This window comes from Calypte anna, chromosome 7 (assembly GCF_003957555.1).
Source record: "Calypte anna isolate BGI_N300 chromosome 7, bCalAnn1_v1.p, whole genome shotgun sequence".
In the NCBI taxonomy this organism is placed as follows: domain Eukaryota; kingdom Metazoa; phylum Chordata; class Aves; order Apodiformes; family Trochilidae; genus Calypte; species Calypte anna.
In genome coordinates, this window is record NC_044253.1 from 9,615,293 (window position 1) to 9,634,239 (window position 18,947).

At 42.3% G+C, this 18,947-nt stretch overlaps 1 protein-coding gene across 1 annotated transcript in view; it reads left to right on the forward strand.

The window, feature by feature from the left end:
• The first annotated feature begins 4,207 nt into the window (after positions 1-4,207).
• Positions 4,208-18,947, forward strand: part of OSBPL11 (oxysterol binding protein like 11) — a 39,092-nt gene continuing 24,352 nt past the window's right edge. Inside the window, 2 exon segments of the mRNA XM_030454728.1 lie at positions 4,208-4,386; positions 17,549-17,617. Of these exon segments, the coding sequence (XP_030310588.1) occupies positions 4,247-4,386; positions 17,549-17,617 (209 nt within the window). The 5' untranslated portion in view covers positions 4,208-4,246.

Genomic DNA, 18,947 nt, shown 5'->3' on the forward strand with positions numbered 1-18,947 from the left:
CATCAGTGCTGTGGCTGCAGAAGTGTCTCAATCTTGGGTCATGACATGGTTATCTCCTGCTGCTGCTGAGGAGCTGCCTCTCAGGAACAGGATTTAATCTGTGTGACGGCTTGGAAGCCCCTGGCAAGACTGGATGTAAGTGCTGTAACTTTCCCTAGGCAGTGGAGCTGGGTGGTGGGCAGGACCATAGGCTGTTGAGGTCCAAAAGAGGAAAGGCAATGTGACCGTGCTGGTTTGGAGAGGGATGGAATTGCTGTGGACTCTGATCTGGTGCAATGACTGCAGAGCAGTGTCACTACTTCTGCTATTTTTGCAGCCCCAGGCTGTGGCAAGCCTCTCTCTACACAGAGGCTCAAGAAAAATAGCTGTACAAAGGCAGCAACTCTAAAGAAGATGCTCTGGAGGCAGATGCATGCTCCTTCAGTTCTGTTCTTCACTGAGTTCCCAGGGATGGTCCTTTCCTCAGAAGGAGGGGAAACTCCCCACAGAGGGGAAACTACTGGGGTTACAATCCCAGACTGAGCCATTGCTGCTGCCCCAATTCACAGTTCTATGTCTGGATTGTGTTGGGGGGACCTAGCACTGGAGCCCAGAGCATGACTCAATGCAAAGTCACACTGAGGGCAAGTGGGAATGGTGCCAACTGTGTGTGTAGAATGAGAACGGGCTGTGGATGGGGAAAGAAAACTTTGTAGGCAACGTGAGCTGCTGCCCTCTGAGTTTGGTGCTTCCAGTTGGACCTGCATTAGAGCAGAATACAGTGCATGGGGCTTGATAGAGGGCAGCAAGGAAATTAGGAGATGACTGAGAGTGACTGAAAAGCCCCCATGAAAAATGGTTTTGACTCATTAAGGCTACAGAAGGAATGATGAATAACCTTAAAAGCAAATGCTGGAGATCCTGCATGTAAAACAGAGCAGTGCTTCATACAGGAGTTATAGCAAAGCACAGACCCAGTGACTCAGTGGTATCTGTAAAGCTCCATATTCAAGGCATGCTGTCAAATGATGGCTACAGTGTAAAATACTCAGGAGTCTGAAATAATTTATATTACATTTACTTGACCTTACTGGCCATTTTCATCTTTGGTCAGGAGAAAACTGTTATACATTGTAGCAGAAAGGCTGGTTAACTGGATTTCCTTTCTTCTTCTTGTGTCACAGCATCTAGAGTTTTAGTGGGCAGGTATCTTTTATTCTTATTAAGAACAGAATTTTTTTTCATGTTAATTATCTAGAAGAGCCCAGAAATCATTATATGTTTCCCAGACCATTAACAAACTGAGAAAAATCTAACGCTAAGAACCATTGATTGTACAACTGACAGATGCAGATGTGAAGCACTATTAGCAACCTTATTTTTCTGGCCATTTTCTCAGTAGCCAGCAGCCTTCCCGGCTCAACAATGATTAAGAAAAATGGCCCTCCTCGAGTGATAAAGGCAGCCTGCCAGTCTCTCTCCTTTCCCTGGAATGATGTCATTCCTCAGCATGCCTGTAGAGGATGTAGTTCACTCAGCGGACAGCAGCAGTAATTGCCTGTGGAGCAGAGGAGGGCACAAGTTCAAGCTATGGTAAACTTGGTCTCATCTAAAGATAGACTTTTTAGCTCAGGGAAAAAAAAAAAAAGCAACTTGTCTAACTGACAAGGGAGTGGTAGAGAACTTGTATCATCACTTATATTTAAAAAATACATTATAGGAAAACAATTTTAGATATATATATATTTTAAGCTCACAGGTGATGAAAAATATGTTGCGTTTTAGAGATTTACTCTTTGAACATGGATAGATCTTGCTGCTCTGAAGAAATGATACTGATCTGAAGAGATGCTGAGCCAACATGCTGAAGAGATGGCCAGATTATATGCTTCAGAAAAAATCAGCAAGAGTGGTAATATATGGTTTTGGTCAGATCCTGGACAGTTTTTGTAAAATTAACAGAATGATAAATTGTGGCAAATTTGGCAAATCTGTTTAAACATGAGTTACAGTAAAATATTATCTATCTGCTTCACTTTGTAGCCATTATCAGGCCTACAAGGTTCAATTTGAGAAATGTTGATAAATGTGTATTAACCTATTCATGCTTTCCTCCTCCGGATCTGGAGCTCTCCCTATTTCTTTGTCAGGACCAAAAAGTCACAGCTGCAAGGCTCAGGCAGGCTGCAGGCAGGGAACTTCAGTGCTCGTCCTCCACTACACTTACAAGGGCCAGGGTGGGATTTTGGCTGTTTCGGCCACTAAATTGGAATCGGAGGAGGAAACTGAGAGGAACGAACCTAAACACAAACGTTATAATTAGTAGCAACCTTAAACTAAAGATAAAAGATGTTTTGAACTGTCAGCCCTTGGCAAATGTGGTTACTCTCTCAGCGATATTCAGCGTTTTGCCAATGCCATCTTACGACAGGCTCTGGTACTACGAGTCAAGCGCCTTTTTTTTTTTTTTTTTTTTTTTTTTTTAAAGAGCTAAAAAGCAAATGTAGAGGGAAAGCAAATCTGAGTTCACCACCTTGTGCTCATGGAGCAGAAGTTGAGAGGCTGCAGAGCCATGCACTGAGGATCCTTGGCCTGTCCTGAGTGTTGGAGAAGTTCTAGGTGGAGGAACATCCTACCAACCATCTGTGATGATTGCAGAAGGTTCAGCAGGGGTGAAGTTAGGTCTCTGTTGGGACTGATTGTCCTCAAGCAGAGTGGGAATAAAGCACAGAAGTAGAATTCTTGCCTGAGTTGCTTTGGCTTCAAATTTTCCCAGAAAAATTTCAGTGGTCTTGGCACGCATTATGATACCATGCTGTTGTATTAAATTTTCAGTTAAAATGTCAAGAGTTTGGCAGAGGAGGAACTGACCTGTTTCTAGGGCAAGAGGAGTGCTGTTCTGGCCAAAATTTTTTTTGATGGACAATGTGACTGATCTGTTTGCTTGTGGTTCCACTGGAGAAAAAGACAGCTGAAAAAGCCTTTTTTTTTCTTCTTCAGTGACAAATGTACTTCCAAAAAGGCAGAAGCAGAGGATTTCATGCCTGTGCTATGGTAATATATAATGCCTCTGTGAGAGAGATTATAGGTGTAGGTGCAGCAGGCAGGTAAATGCTGTGTTAGCTGTGACTACGTGTGTGTGTGCTTGGCAAGGAAGAAGGAATACATGCTGATTTAGACCCAGTTTATAGCTTATAAATATATTCTAGAGACATGATGCTTATAACATGCTGTTGGCAAAAAATTTTTAATGTCACTGGGAAAGTGGGAACATGCTTGTAGGAGATGGGAAAGCCAGGGCAGCTTTCACAGGTTATGAAGCTGCTACAGGGGAGATGCTCTAGGAAACTATTTGTCTGCAATATGCTCTTTACATTTTTGCTTCGATGTAGATTCTCACATTGGGAATTATTAGCCTCTGCTGTAAAAGGTTGTTTACAATATTACCTTGCTCATTACACAACTGTCTGATTCTTCTTCACATGCTAAATGAATAAAGCTCCAACAAGGACCCTCTGCCCCTGGTTTTAAGGACTAACAGAGCCAGAGTCAAGTTTTGGTTTTTTTTGCCTGGCCCCAAAGATGACACAAAACCAAACCAATCTGTCCCAGTTAGCTCTGTTGTCATTCTGTGAAAACCTGCTTAGCCATTGCCCATATGCAGGAACTGGAGGAAAAAGAGGAGGAAAAATGTATTTCCTCTCGAGTCCAGGATGAGCTGTGGCTTCGCTCAGTGAAGAAACTGCTGAGTTTGGTCCTGTTTTACGGATCTCTGTAACAGGATTCAGCAAGATCCCCACCAGGGGCTTTCATGTCCCTGCCCGTGTACAACACAGCGGGGATCCCTCACTCGGCTTATTCCTGCTTTTGCTGGGGGGGAGAACGCTTGCAGCCATGAGTCCAAAAGCACTTTAAAGCCTTGCGATGGCTTCAAGCTCGGTACCAGCACCCCGCGGCCTAGCCCGGGCACTGCTGCCCGCACTAAAGATGGCGGCGGCGGTGCCCCGGAAGGGGTGGCCGTGCCGGGCCGAGGGGTGAAGGAGCGGGAGGGCGGGATTCCCCAGCCCGCTGCTGCCGCCGCCGTGCGGGGAGCCAAGCCCAGCCGAGCGGGGCGCGGGGGTGCCGGCAGCCGCCGCCATCGCAGCCCGCATGGGGCGAGAGCGGCGGGGCAGCGGCGCGGCCTGAGCGGGGCCGGCGGGCTCCCTCCCCGGCAGGCGGCCAGCCTTGGGCCGGGGGCGCCCCTGAGGGGGCGGGGAGCCGCGGCGCCATGCAGTGCGCGGACCCCGCGGCGGCCATGAAGGGGCCGGAGGGGGAAGGCAAAGCGGAGCAGCAGCAGCAGCCGGCGGCGGCGGGACAGAGCGGCGGGAAGAGCAGCGGTGGCCGCGGCGCCAAGGGCTGGCAGTACAGGTGGGCGCGGCGGGCCGGGGCGGTGGGCTGGGAGGAGGTGAGGGGCTGATACCGCTCCGGGAGCTGCCGGGGCTGAGGAGCCGGGCGCTGGGAACGCCCGTTCCCTACTTGTCGGGGCTGCCCACGCCCTCTCAGCCCTGGGCGCGGGTCGCCGGGGCGGCTGTAGAGGCCCTGGGTGGGCAGAGCCGCAGCGGGGTACCGGGGGGACACGGGCACCCACATTGGGTCCGGTCTGAGCCCTCCGCTCGTCTTCCCCTTCCAGCGCCCTTCGGGCGGCACACGGGTCGGCTGCCGGGCGGCTCCGGTTCTCCTGTGCCGGCACGAAGATACACGCCTGGGCTGCAGGTACTGCCAGGGATCCTGCTTTGGGTCCTTGCTTTTTTTGGTCTTGTTTTTCCCTCGCAGAACATGGAAAGTAGATTGAAGTTGCTGAAGGCGCTCCGTCGCTTTCCAGCCTTTCCGAAAAGCTAAACTTTGCGACACGTTTTATGCTCAGTGTGTCTTTGGAAGAACTTAATGTCAGTGTTTGGTTGGTTGGTTTGTTGTTGTTTTTTGTTTTATTTTTAAGCTTTTTATTTGTCGCTGATAGCGAAACTCGAAGTATGCCCGGAGTTCCTGACTTATTTTAAGAACAGCTGCGCTTAGCATAAATGGGGTGATTGCTCAGGTACAGCAAATACAGCAGAAGAGAGCAGAGAAAGCAGGAGAAGCAGAGGACACGGCAATAATTTGAAATGGATTCGGATGAAAATGCTTCCTTTGAGTGACCTGCCTGTACATTCGAGGGGTTTTGGGGGTTTTCATGTACTTCGTGCTTCCTCATTGAAAGAGTTTCCCCTCTCACACTGATTGTGACCCCTCTAAGGCATCACTTGAGAGATTTCCAAATCTCTGCTTTTAGGTCTCTTGTCCTTGACTGGAGTCCTGCCATGTTGCTGTTGAAAATACTGCTGTTATGTCAAGTTTGCACACTTCTCCTTCAGATGCAGACTCTCCAAAGTCGTCATCTGCCAGCCCAGATGGACTGGCTTTCTGTTCCCTGCCTGCAGAGACAGCAAAACCAGAGCGTGGTACATCTGTGTGTGCCTCACGGGATGGAGGACCATCAGGGGAATGTGGTCTCCAGCCCAGGCACCGAGTGCCTGATGATTTTAATAGGGAAAGAACAGCTCGGTCATTGCAGAGAATCTGGGTCATGAGTAATTTATTTTTCTGGTGACGTAGAGACGAAAAGAAAAGTGTCGATTTCAGGACCAGTATTTCAGGCTGCTTATGAGGAAAGCTGCTTTCCTATTTGAGTTACTGTTTTTCTGTTTTGTCCTGTTGCTTCTGAACTTTTTAAAAACTCCGTATAACTTTGAATTTTCATACAAAGATTGCTGTTACTCTGGCTAAGCACTTACTCTAAACATGTTTCACACATGAAGTGCAGGAGCTAGTTTATGCTATCCAAATGAAATGTATTGTATTTTCATGTGGTATGGAGGCAGTGGAAGGGAGGAGATGCCTGATTTGCCTGAACCTCTTTTTTCTCACACGTCAGTGCTGTGCAGTGAAATTCCACTTTTAAAAATTTCTATCCAGAAACTGAACTGAACTCTCTGAATGACAGTCGGTGTGTTGGCTTGGCAGCTGTAAGTGGGCACTGTCTGTGTTATTCCTTGCAGCTGTCAATATCACCTTTTGTTTTGTGGGGTTTTTTTCCTGTGTTACTGTGACAATTTTAATATACTAATTGATTGTACTATTGTGGACGCTTGAGGCAACTCACTGTTAATCTCTGCTCTGCTAGAAATCAGTTATTTAATTCCAAGTTTGTCCCTAATAACCCACAAAACTCCACTTTTTCTCACACTTCCTCCAAAGTTCTCCTGAATGGGACACTGTAACTTAGTTTTCACTTGATGGATTGATTCTAAAATGTGCTTGACAAAAGAAAGACCTCTCTAATAAAAATCAGGATATAAGTAATAACTCTACAATACAGAGTTTAGAAAAAGATTTTCTGTGATCTTTAATTTTTGTTGTCAGACCCATAGGACAACAGGTACTTGATACTTTAATGCTTCAAATGGGGAATCATGACTATGGAAAAAAAAATATATTCCCAATAGTTCTGGGACCTGAAATAATGAAAACTGAATCTCTCAGAGAAGATGAAAATCACACATATCCTTGGGGTAAAATGCATATCTAGAAAAGAAAACGAAGGCTTTTTTTGTAGGGGAATAACAAGGAGATTTTTTTTCTTTTAAATAGCTGTGATAGAGTTAGACAAAACATTGATCATAGTGGAGAAGGAGACAGCCAGAGGCTGCCAGACACTCCAGCTGATGTAGAGCTACAGCTTTGCAGCTTTTTTTCTTTGCAGGCTTTCTTTTTGCAGCCTGCTTATGCTATAAGCCTTGGCTGCCAGTGCAGCAGCGTTTCCTCTGAAGCTGGTAAGGGCTCAGTTTCTTCAGAAGGCAGGAAGTTACTTTTTTTGACTTAATAGAAGTTAAGGGCTCTTGAGAAACTGCTGAGACATCTGACAGGAAATGATCTTGTGTATTTAAGAATGTGTGCTCTCAGAAAGCATCTGAGAGCAACCAAAGCTCGGCTGCATTTTCCTAACTGGGGACGCTGTCAGAATAGTTTGAATTTTAACTTACAGTTAAGTAGATAAAGAGGCTCTGCAAGACTGTGCTGCATCTAAATTCTCTGTCCTTGTCTTCATTTAGAGAAGCAGTTACCAAGAGGTGAAACTTCTGAGTAACTTCAAATTATTAAAAGATTACTTGATAAAGTAATGTAAGATTTTAATATTTTCTAGACAGCTTTTTTAATTTCAGCAGTAATCAAACTTAGAAGTTTATAGCATTGCCCATGTAAAGAACTATTTGCATTCAACAACTCTGCTTTTACTCATGACCAGGTTTGTTTGGTTTCTGCCTAGGGTAGAAGAACAGAGTAGTTTCAAAGCAGTGAGAAAAAAGCAGTGGGACATGTGAATCATAGTCATTCAAACAACAAAAATTTCCCAATCAGAAAGCAGAATCTGTGACTATGAGCTAAGTTGAGAGCTGGTCAGAATAGGTGCCAGAGAAGTGTAATAAGTCATTTCAGCCTTCCTTGAGGGGCTTCCAGAGATTTTTGAGAGAAATTACTTGAAATAACTGGTTCTCATTTATCTACAAAATTCAAAGTTCAAAGTTCTGTGGTTGACTAGAGAAACAAGATTGTCTTTCACAGTTGGAGACATGCTAATGTGCTATCCTTTTTCATTTTTCTTAGTGGTTCTGCTCTCAAATACATAAATCCATTCAGCTGCTATGAAATTAATTCCCAGCATTTATTCCCTTGCAGGGAGAAATAGATGTAAAATGTTAATTTCCAAAATGATTGCTGATATTTAAGCTTAAGTTATATTTCAGAACCTGTTTACTTTTAAATTCTTCATGTATTTTTGTAGATAACTGCCTCTGTTCTTTATTTCTGAAATGGTTTTGGCATCTGCTCATTATGCATTTAGACATATATATTTATAAAGTGTCACAGATTATTGGTCTTTTGCTCTCTTTTTAAGGAAACAAGTTAACTCCAGTTAGCCATTCCTAGAAGCTTATGTAAGTGCTGCAGAGCTATTCACACTTGTGAATTGGTGAAGAAAAACATTTGGATGAAAGTTGCTTCTAAGAAAAGGAGTCAACTTGCTAGACTAATATTGAGGGTGGTGTTGATGTCAGTCTTGGTTCCAGAAATACATAGGGTTTTTCTAGTTTCTGTGCATTTCTAGTCACATTCCAAGAATGTTTGATCTTGGGAGGATAAATTTCATGTTTGGCTTTCCAAGCTGAAACCAGCTTGGTAGAAACAGGTACATGAAGAAATGGCAGCAGTGTTCAACAAGGTTTTGTGTTGCAAACTTGTCCCTTGCTGGTCCTCCATTCTTGTCTCTGAACTTAATACTTCTCATCATAGTATTAATGTAAGCATCAAATTCTTGCTTAAGCTGCAATACAGTGTGTTAGATGACTTAATTAATTCTGCATTCCTGAGAACAGGCTAGAATTTAAGTTAAAAGTCCCCATCTCTTGGTAAGTAGAAGAAAAGAAACCTCCTAAACCTTTATGCAACTTCATGTCATACTAGTACAAACCACTCTAATGACAGTCCTAGTTCTTCCTTTTTCTTACCAATCTCCCTTATTCTGGGTTTTCTTTTAGGACTGCTTAAAGCAAAATTATTTGGGATCCTACATGGAATTTTCTTGTATTTTCTGTAGTGGCAACTGTAAACCCCTTCCTTGTTGTGCACAACTGCAAAGCAAGAGAGGGGCTGTAATTTTGTGGTGTGTGACCTGGGAGGTCTGGCAAGAAATTTGACTTTCCCCTGCTCTTACAGCCCACCCCACTTCCTGGGTTTCCTGCTGTTGTTGTAAGAACCAGCCTGTGAGGTCACATCTTGGTGCTGGGATGGGGTTTCTGCTGCCCCTGCCATTATGCTTCTGCTGGTAGCTTTTGGCGTGCTTGCTCTGATGTCAGACTTGTGTGGAAGTGAGCCCTGTTCTTCCTTGTTTCTGGTGATTTGTGGAGATACCACTATGTGGCCTTCAGAAAGCCCTAGCTGCTTGCTTTCTGACTTGCTGATGGCCTTTTGAGCTGTGCTAAACTGGGTGCTGCAAAGAGGAGTTTCCCCAGTAGCTGCTGTGAAATTCAGAATTTATCTTTTTCAGTTTTGTGTGTTCTATCCCTTTTTATTACTAAAAATTGTATTAGGACAGCTGTCACATTTGTTTGATATGCTGGAGGAAAATAGCTGAAAAGCCTGGTGCCTGATTACTTTTATTTGAGTCTTTGCTTATAGATTGTGCCATACACGTAACGCTCATTTAGAAATGCTGCATTTCACATAATTTGTCCATTAGAATAAACGAGAAGCCTGTATTTTAAAATGGTCAGCTGATTATAGCCACCTCAGGATCCATTCTGTGTTACTGAAATGTTAAGATCATCTTTTATTAAGCCAATTTTACTAGTTGCTGAAGCCCCAAGCACTTCTCAAAAGGCAGGCAAGCCATTCATGTTCACACATGTATTTATAACCTGAAGAATGGGGTTGGAGCATATGGCAGCTCAGATGTGTTGTAAATAAGAGATGCAAGTCCCTTTATGAGAGATAATAAGTGGATAAAATTGGAGAAACAGGTTTGGATAATTTAAACAGGAGCTTCAAGATGGTTGATGTAGGGAACATGAACCCAATTTCTGAACCAGATCAACAAGGTCTGGGTTCTCTTCTCCAGCCCTATGACTCCTTGTTGAACAGCTGTAAAGAGCACTGCCCCTCTCTTGCGTCTTGGAGCATCCCTGTATTGAACAGGGTGGGCTGGAAAACTCGCTGGGGCACTGGTGACAAATGTGGGAGATGGTTCTGGCATGGCAGGGTACTTGTGTTAATATTGGCATATTCATTTAGAGTTCAAATTAAGCTAAATTGAAGAAGCACAAGTAATTCGTGCTTTCCCTTGCATAGATTTCCGTGGGAGTTAGTGGCTGTTTCACATCTCTATCCTTTACCCTGTGCAAAGGGCATTTTTCAGCTTCACCTTTTTGAAAGTAATTATATAGTAGCAAGTTAATTAAAATTGCCCACAACATTAACATCCTTCCCTGCCACACACATTCTCTCCCTAGATAGAAGATGAAAAACATACTGCATGTAGCTGACCTAATCATGTTGTTTAACACAGAAGCAGAAAGTGCCAGCCTGTGCTGCTAGGTTATCCTAGGTAGGTTCTTGTGCTGTACTCATCACTCCATGAAAATAAAGGCACTTGTGCAAGGACCTCTGTTTACTTGAGGATGTTTCCTTGCCATGTGCTCTGATGACCTGCTAGAATCTCCTAGAGCTGATGAATGGCTTTTTTTGTAGGGGAATCACTGTCTGATGGAAATGCTGCTGGGCAACTTTCTTTTTAAGATGCTTGTAAAGTTTGTGCAATTTCAGATTTTCTGTACTGTATAGCTGGAGGGGAGGACTGGCTGAAGTGGGGCAGGAGAAATGCTGAGGAGAAATTCTTCATGTCTGTTAAGCCAACGTTTTATTTGACATCCTGCTTTGGAGCAGTCAGTGTCAGGCGAAGGCTTTTTGCTACAGATAGGCATTTTTTTCTTTTTCCTTCCAGGTGCAAATTCCTGAGTTTTTGATGAGTCAGGAAATATTTAAGATCTTGATTAATGTTTAGACACTGTAGTGCCCAGTTTGTGTTGGGAAGCTGGTTTTGTTTGCTGCAGTGGAGGTGTAACAGAAAACATGAAATCTGCTGGGCAGAACTGTAGGATGCTGTATATTAAGGAGCTGGTTTTTGACCCTGTCTCTGACTTCCTCTGTGGTAACAGTCATATTGTTTAAACTGCCTTTCCCTGTAATCACTGTGTTCCCCTTTCTTGGAAGCCTAGTTTGGAGCAGCTGGCTCTGATTTTGCAAACCTTTCACAGTCAACTGCAGCGATAGTTTGAGTAGTGGTTATCCTTGCAGAAAAGTCTTCAGGGCTGGCTGCTGGCTCTTGGGTCCAGCTTCAGTTGTGTTACACAAATAAATTGTATGTGAGTGGAGTTCTTGCTGACTTGGTGTTCTTGTACGTGCAAGAGAAATTGTTTAGATGAAACTTGCTGCAGTTTTTTTCCAGGCAGATATATTTTGAGAGGTCTTTAAATGATAAAGTAGTTAAATAGCTTTATAGTAGTCCAGTGAGAGCAGTGTTTTGCTACTTGTTAATTAAATCTCTTTCATTTTTTTCTGTTGCTCTGCTGGAAAAGCGTTACAATGCAGCTTCATTTGTGTGTAATTGACCTATGGCATTAATGCACAAAAGAGAATCAATGCAAGTTTAATTAGGATGGTTTTATAAAGGCCCTTTAAATGAGATTTATCAGTCCCCTTGAGAACTTGTACTGATAGAAACTTTAGATGCAAACCTAACTGCTTTAGGAATTAGGGATGTCAGGGAGCTGGGTGGTGGGAGAACCCCTCACTCCTAGATGGGAATCCTGGGCTGGATCAGGCTAATGTGGCAGACAGCTGGCAGCTCCTTTTGGCTCTTCTGCATCCTTCCAGGCCAGGCTGGATGATGCTTTGAGCTGAAAGGTGTCCCTGTCCATGGCAGGGAGGTTGGAGTGGATGGTGTCCAAGGTACCTTTCAACCCAAGGCATTTTATCATTCCTTTGAGGCAAGCCTGCACTTCTCTACCAGTCTGTGCTCTCAAAGGTTTACATGAGTAAGAGAAGTTTCTATATCTAATGAGTGTGTGCTGCCAAATGGTGTTCTGAAGCATCCCTAGGGTCTGCTGTCAATGTTTTTGTCATATTGTTGGACCTTTTTCCTTTGCACTTGCTGGATTCTCAAGTTAAAATTGAACAGTCAGATGCATGTGCTGAAGAGGAGGAGCTTTGCTGCTGCTTTACAGCTGCCTGTAGGGCACTGCTGATAAATTGCACAGCAAGGTTACCTTTTTCTGTCTTTCCTAAGTGGTTGGAAAATAAAAGCAAATTTATTGATGTACATAATCTGTCAGCAATGCAGGGGCTTCTGCCTTGCCTTGCCGGGGCATACTGGGGAACCCAAACTTGCACCAACAAGCCATGGGACTGGAGAGTGTGTAACGTGGTGGTGGTTTCTTGAGTGCAAGTGATCTTTGCAGCTGCAGAAGTTGCAGTTGCCCAGAGTTCCTGTTGCTGACATAGGTTTTTTTCCTTCTTCCCTGCCTTTCTTTTCCATGTAACAAAAAGGGGAATCAGTGCCTTGGAGATAAGCACTTTTCAATGCTCAGGGCAGAAAAAGCAAGCTGTTACCCATGGTGAGCCTGGGGGCAGATAGAGGTGAATAAATCCTGTGAAAATGGTTACTGATTTTTTTAAAACTACATACTCAAACCCACCCATTGGTTCCTCCCCAGATTTCATCCACTCCCTTCAGGTACTGGAAGGCTGCTATAAGGTCTCCCCAGAGCTTTCTCTTCTCCAAGCTGAACGACCCCAACTGTCAGCCTGTCCTTGTAGGAGAGGTGCTCCAGCCCTCTGATCACCTCGGTGGCCCTCCTCTGGACTAGTTGGATTTTAATCTGAAGACAGTATTTTTCACCAGATTTTTGCATCTTGCTGTGAGCTCAGTAGAAAGAAGCCTCTTTCCCTTGGCCAGGGCCTCAGGGCACTGTCATGACAGCAGTGGTGCCAGCCAGGGAGGCTGGATCCCCTTTAAGAAGTTCCTCCCCAACATGTGCATGGTCTTTGGGCTTCTGGTTGTCCTTTGTGTGGGAAGCAAATCCACACATACTCAGCTGCCCCTTGAAGCCAGGACTTAGGCTTCTCCACAGACTTGTCTTTGGCCTCTGTGTTTGTTTGCCAAACAGCTGTTGGGTCTTCAGAGACCTGGCTGCTCGAAGTGTCCCTCCCATGCAGTGCTCTCTGGGTCCCAGCAAAATTAAAATCATCAGGGGGGCAGTCTCGGAAGTCTTCTGTAATTGCTTTCCACATGGGTGTAATTTTGTGCCGCCGCTGGTGGTGATTTGTTTGGGGCTTTTGTGGAGAGCTGTACTGTGAGGATTATGAGAATGGGGTGGGGAGTCCCGCCCTGGTTCTTCTTGGAGAAAACATTGGCCCAGTGCTTGTCAGTTGTGAACCTGGGTGTCTTGGCTGGAGCTCCTGGAAGACATCATTCTGGGGCTGCATCTGTGTGCAGGACTTGGGTGCTGCATGTAAACAGGATACAGGAGGAATTTGGCCCAACTGTCACAATCTTATTCCTCCCCCGAGGACAGGAGAGCAGCCTGACAGCTGCTGCAACCTAAGATGCAAACTAGAAAAGTGCAAATGAAGCTAGAAAAAGGATAAATAACCTAACAATAATGCTTTGTGGAAGCTTTATTCCTGTTGTGTGGTAGTGGTACTTGGGTATGTAGAAGTCTGGCGTGTGGTAAATGTCTTTGAAGCTGGGGAGGGATATTTTTCTGCAAAGAGTATGAACTGGTTTGTAATGTTTCACAGACGAAAGTCATTTGCTTACAGGTACAGTTACACTCTATCTCCCATTATTTATAAACTAAAAATTGTGGTAAATGGGCAGCTGAGTTCAGTGGTGTTCAGCCTTTGAAAAAAAACAAACAAAACAAGCCCCACAAGCCAAACAGATTTTGGAGAGGACAGCAAATATGCTGGGCAAGAGTTTAAGCATGAGTTACTGCATACATTTTTCTGGAGAGTGATTTGCAGGGCGTTTTCAAATTAGTCCAGTGGAAGTTAAAATTTTTCCATCTTTAAGGCTGTGACAGGTCTAAAACACTGGAACATTTTTCTTGTCATTTGTTGAAAGAAGGACATGAATTTCTACAGAAATCTGAGCTTTAGGGGTTGTTGGCTAATTGTTGCTGAGCTATTGCTCATCCTGGCTGTGAGCTGGTACACGTACCCATAGGTACATGTACATGCATGTAGGCAGCAGCATGAATGCAGGGGTATTCCTGAGGCTGAGAAGGATCCCAAAGCAGCCAGGTCTCACTGGCAGTGTTGAGAGAAGCTGCTCAGTGTTCTGTGTCAAATTCATTTCTGAAATCTGCTTTCTAAAAGTCAAAACCCCCAATGTGGGCAATTGTGGGGGTTTCTCAATTACATAGGTGCCTTTGAAACTACAGTAAAACTATGCTGTTCTATTAGGAGCAATGCTGGAAGGTTTTACTCATGTCCTGCTAACTGTGGTGGGCTATCTGTGAGCAGAGCCAGAGCCTCAATCTCTTTTTCTCAAAGCCTACCATCTTAAAAACTTTCTGTAGTGTTCCAGGGAGCTTTGATGAAAGTGAAATATTACTGGAATTTTGTAGGTGTTTTTTTACAGTCTTAACTGCCTTAGCTGATTTAGCAACAACAAATATTTCAGGTTTTTGATGCTTGTTGTAGAGGCACTAATCTTAAAATCATTGAAGAAATGCAGTAGTTATAGTTCCATGGCCCTGTTGTTCATAAATAATACTGAGAATGTTTTTTTGTATTCACAGTAAAGTACTATTGCTTACCCTGAAGAACATTAAGAGGCTAATTGTAGTTTTCCAACAGGTTTGTGTAAAGCTATAGACTGCCTTTCATGAGTTCTGATTGGCAGCATTTAAATATTTTTTTGATTACAATAAGCTGTAGTTCAAAGTTTGAAAATTTCCTGGCCCAGGCAATGTGGGAATTTGTGCTGGGAGGGTATGATAGGTGCATGTAAGGTCTGGGCTTTCTTATTTGCTTATTTGTTTGTCTCTAGGCTCTTACACTGTGAAGGGAAATGTTTTAAATATCTGCCAAGTTTTTTATACCCTGCAGGTATCTGTTTTTTGCATGGATGCTACAAGTTTGCCCAGCCTTTGGTAGGGTGAAAACTAAATACAGCCTTTTGAGTTTGTGCAGTTCTATTGCAGATGCATAAACACAATTAAGGCGGAAAACAGTTTCATCAAATGGAAATGATGAAACGAGCTGCCAACAGGCAGCTTCCAAGAGGCATCTCATTTAGCAGGGACTTCTTATTCATGCTTCATATCTTCAGACTTCTGCTCTTCCATGTGAGAGACAGGGTCTGGGGACCCCCTGTGTGTGCATATGTAGGGATTCTGAGGCACAGAACCATGTTTCTTCACACACCTGCACTCGTGTTCCTTTGCTGCTGTGTGTTCCTTCCAGATTGGCAGTGTCCATAATCCTGGAGGTGACTGGCTTGCTTGTCACTGTCACCTTCTCACACTTCTCTGAGGGCCTGTTTTCAAAGTTTTTCAATAAAACCATCAACTTTCGGGACTGCTGAGGCTAGAAATAGAAGTTATTGAAGAGGAGGCATTTGGAGAAGTTTGTGTCTGTTCAAAGTGAGAATCCAAGTGTAGTGGATGAAGGCAAAATGTAGACAATTGTTCATTTAGTGTGAAAATACATCACTGAAAATGCTGCATTCCCTTCTCTTTCTTCCTTTTTCTGAAGACTGACAAAATCTGGCATCTTACTTGTCACATTGGAAAAAAAAAAAAGTCAAATTATTTTAATCAAAGCCTGTTTAATTTAACTGTGTCAGATGGGTGAACTTCCAAGGCCATTGATATAGTCCAGCTGTATTCAGTCTGAAGTTGCTTTTCTGATTTTTCTGGGTTCTGTTAAACATACCTGTGATACAGGCACCAGAGCAAATGGGAGAGAGAGTACAGCAGCTCCAGGCTGGGTGTGCAGAGCTCTCTGTATAACTGCAAGGGTGAAGCTTACATTCACTAAGACTGAAAAACAATTAGCTGTGACTAGGGGCAATTTTCAGACAATTAAAAACCAAGCTCATACATTTTTACTACTATGCAATCTCATAATTTTCAGCTAAATTAAGACAGCGAGCAAGTCCTGTACTTCCCTGGCATGCCAAAAATAACAGATGAGAGGAGTCTGCAGAGGATGAGTTTTGTTATGTCTCCTTCAGCAATTTTGTGCATTTAAAATATATGACAGTCTGAATACTCTCTGCTTTCCTTGGTTTTATTTTTGTCTGTAATACCACTTAATGAGCTATTAGAAATAAAGTTCCTAGGTAGTCCTGCTGGCTGCTCTCCATTGCAGGATATTACTGCAATAGTGTTGGCAGCAGTGGTAGCTAGAATATATATTTTTAGTTTTAAATGTAACTTTAAAAATCAGCAACTTGCTTTTTCTTCAGAAGTGCACGTTTTCACATCTCTTCTTTGAAATGTGCTGCTAAATGGCAGTGATTCTCTCTCAGGTTATCTTCTTTAGTGGCATCCTAAATAGCTTCCTGTAGGATAAAACTTATTTGTTTTATGTTTATGAGCAAGTTATAACTGACTAATGTCCTGATAGACCATTTATAAATGAGTCTTAGACAGCAGCTTCAGCTGTTCTTTGAAATTTACCCCAGTGCCTGGTCTGGCAATGTTTGCAACCAAAATGCACTAACAGGGGTAATCCCTTGGCTCTAGTCGTTCTATTTTTCCTCCTCTTTTTACTTCTGCTGGTAGAACTGCCTGGGACTTCTGCCTGGGACTCTTCACTGCTCTTGTGGACACTAAATACTTTTCATACCATGAGCTACAGAAATGGTAATTTCAGGTCTAAATAAGATAGCTTAAATAGAAGCTTCTTTTAAAAAGGAAGTAGTCAGTGTCTGATATATGGGTCATTGTTTTAATTCTTCATTGGAATAATAGGAAGTTTTTTCTCATGCTGGATAGAGCTGAATGGTTTATCAAGTGTGTTCTTCAGTGTGGGATTATTCCCTAGTGTAGGAGGTGAGAGTAATGAGGTACCATTTATAGAATTATGGGAATATGCAGTATAAGGTAGGTCCTTAAACTTATGTTTTTAAGGTGATTATTTTGTAGCTGTAAGGCTTGTAAGCCTCGTTCTGGACAGTTGATTTTCAGAAGTGACAATGAATTTTGCCTGCAGTGATACTAAACCTCAGTGCTGGATGCTCTGGTTGAGTTCTTGTTTTTGTGGATATTGCAAGTTGAGGCTTTAAAAGAGAAGCTACCTGATTTTCCTGCCAGGCCAGAGGAGCAGATGTTTTGGCTTCTGTTTTACATTTCAGAATATCTTGATGTAACACATATTGTGTTCTGTAGAACACCTGCTCAAAAGGTTGAAGGTGTAGTTGGGAAGTTCTGGATGTTAAAGATAAATAAAACCACATTGGCACAGTAGTACCTGGGGACTGTTTTCATTTGGTTGCCATAAACAGGTTTCTGCTAATAAGGTAGTGAAAGTTTTAATTTTGGTGAGGAGTACAAAAATACAAAGCTTGCTTAGAGGAGAGGGCAGGAGACAGAAGAAGCATGGGCACTAAGTCTTTAATTACCTGTAACTAGTAGAGATGTCCACAGAAGTGCCTGCTCAATAAAACTCAACTACTGGTGAAACAAAATATGCGTTGAAATTATTTGGAGTTTAGTAAGTCTGGTTAAACTTTCTTTTGAAGTTATTTTAGAAACAAGACTGGAAAATGTGTGAAGTGTTGGTAGTTTTATTGAAATGTAGGTGCCATTCTGAAAAGGAAGGTGAAAATTCATTTTCTGAGAGTAAATGATGATCGAAAGTTGGCAAGATCTAGTAGTTGTTTGATGTGATCTGATTGTTCTTCTTTCCTTTATCTTTTTAACAGTGATCACATGGAAAATATTTATGGCTACTTAATGAAATATACCAATCTCGTCACTGGTTGGCAATATCGGTAAGTCTGAAGTGGTGCCTTTTAGTAATGTTGGTCTTGCAGCGTATAAATAAATGTATTCCACATTTTTTAAATACTGCTCGGACTTCCTTTTTTTGATTAGGCAGACTTTATGAAGAGTCTTATGTTTTTCCTAATATAGATTAAGCCAACATGTAGCATGAGTAAGGAAAAATGCATAGGAAGTCTGAACCTGTTAACTCATTTGCTGGCTTTTTTCTTCCTTTTTTTTTCCTTTTTTTTTTTCCTTTTTTTTTTTTCCTTTTTTTTTTCCTTTTTTTTTTTTCCTTTTTTTTTTTCCTTTTTTTTCCTTTTTTTTCCCCTTTTTTTTTCCTTTTTTTTTCCCTTTTTTTTCCCTTTTTTTTTCCCTTTTTTTTTTCCTTTTTTTCCCTTTTTTTCCCTTTTTTTCCCTTTTTTCCCTTTTTTTCCCTTTTTTTTCCCTTTTTTTCCCTTTTTTTTCCCTTTTTTTTCCCTTTTTTTTTCCCTTTTTTTTCCTTTTTTTTTCCTTTTTTTTTCCTTTTTTTTCCCTTTTTTTTTTCTTTTTTTTTTCTTTTTTTTTCCTTTTTTTTTTTTCCTTTTTTTTTCCTTTTTTTTTTTCCTTTTTTTTTTTCCTTTTTTTTTTTCCTTTTTTTTTTTCCTTTTTTTTTTTCCTTTTTTTTTTCCTTTTTTTTTTCCATTAGGAAATTCTGCATTTGTTTTTCTGCTGGGTCTTCTGTTTAATGCCAAATCATGCCATCATTCTTAAAGTAATAAAAAAAAAAATTGAAACTCCAGCCAGCTTTTCCCACAAGTTCTTCAAGATGTCTGTGTCCCCTGGAATGACTTGCTTTTCTTTAACAGGTGAAACCTGGGTGAATTTTCCTGCTTGATGCTGTTCCTAGCGCAGCACAGTGCTATCACAGTACTTGGAGAAACAAGTCCTTAGCATAGCACAGTGGCCAAATTCCTGTGCTACCACTGCTATGCAGTGACTTGTGTCAATACACTTATTGTTAAACTCGATTTGAATAGTTTAAGGATAATGTTCACTTTAATTTTTTTTTTTTTTAAATCTGAAATTGCTTTAGTGTCACATTTTTATATCTCAACTGTTTTGGATCTGGGGCTGTTTTATTGTTAATTTATGTAGTTTAGGATGTATTAAACCTTAGAGAGTAGGATATTCTGTTGGTTCCCAAAACCTTGCACTCTTCTGTGAGCACAATTATTCTGTGGTGCAGTTCCTTATCTCTGAAAAAAAAATTGATAAGAACTTAATTTTTGTGCAGTCTTGTTGGTGACTTAATTCATGTGCTTGGGGTTGTACTGGCTCAAGTCTTGTAAGTCCTAA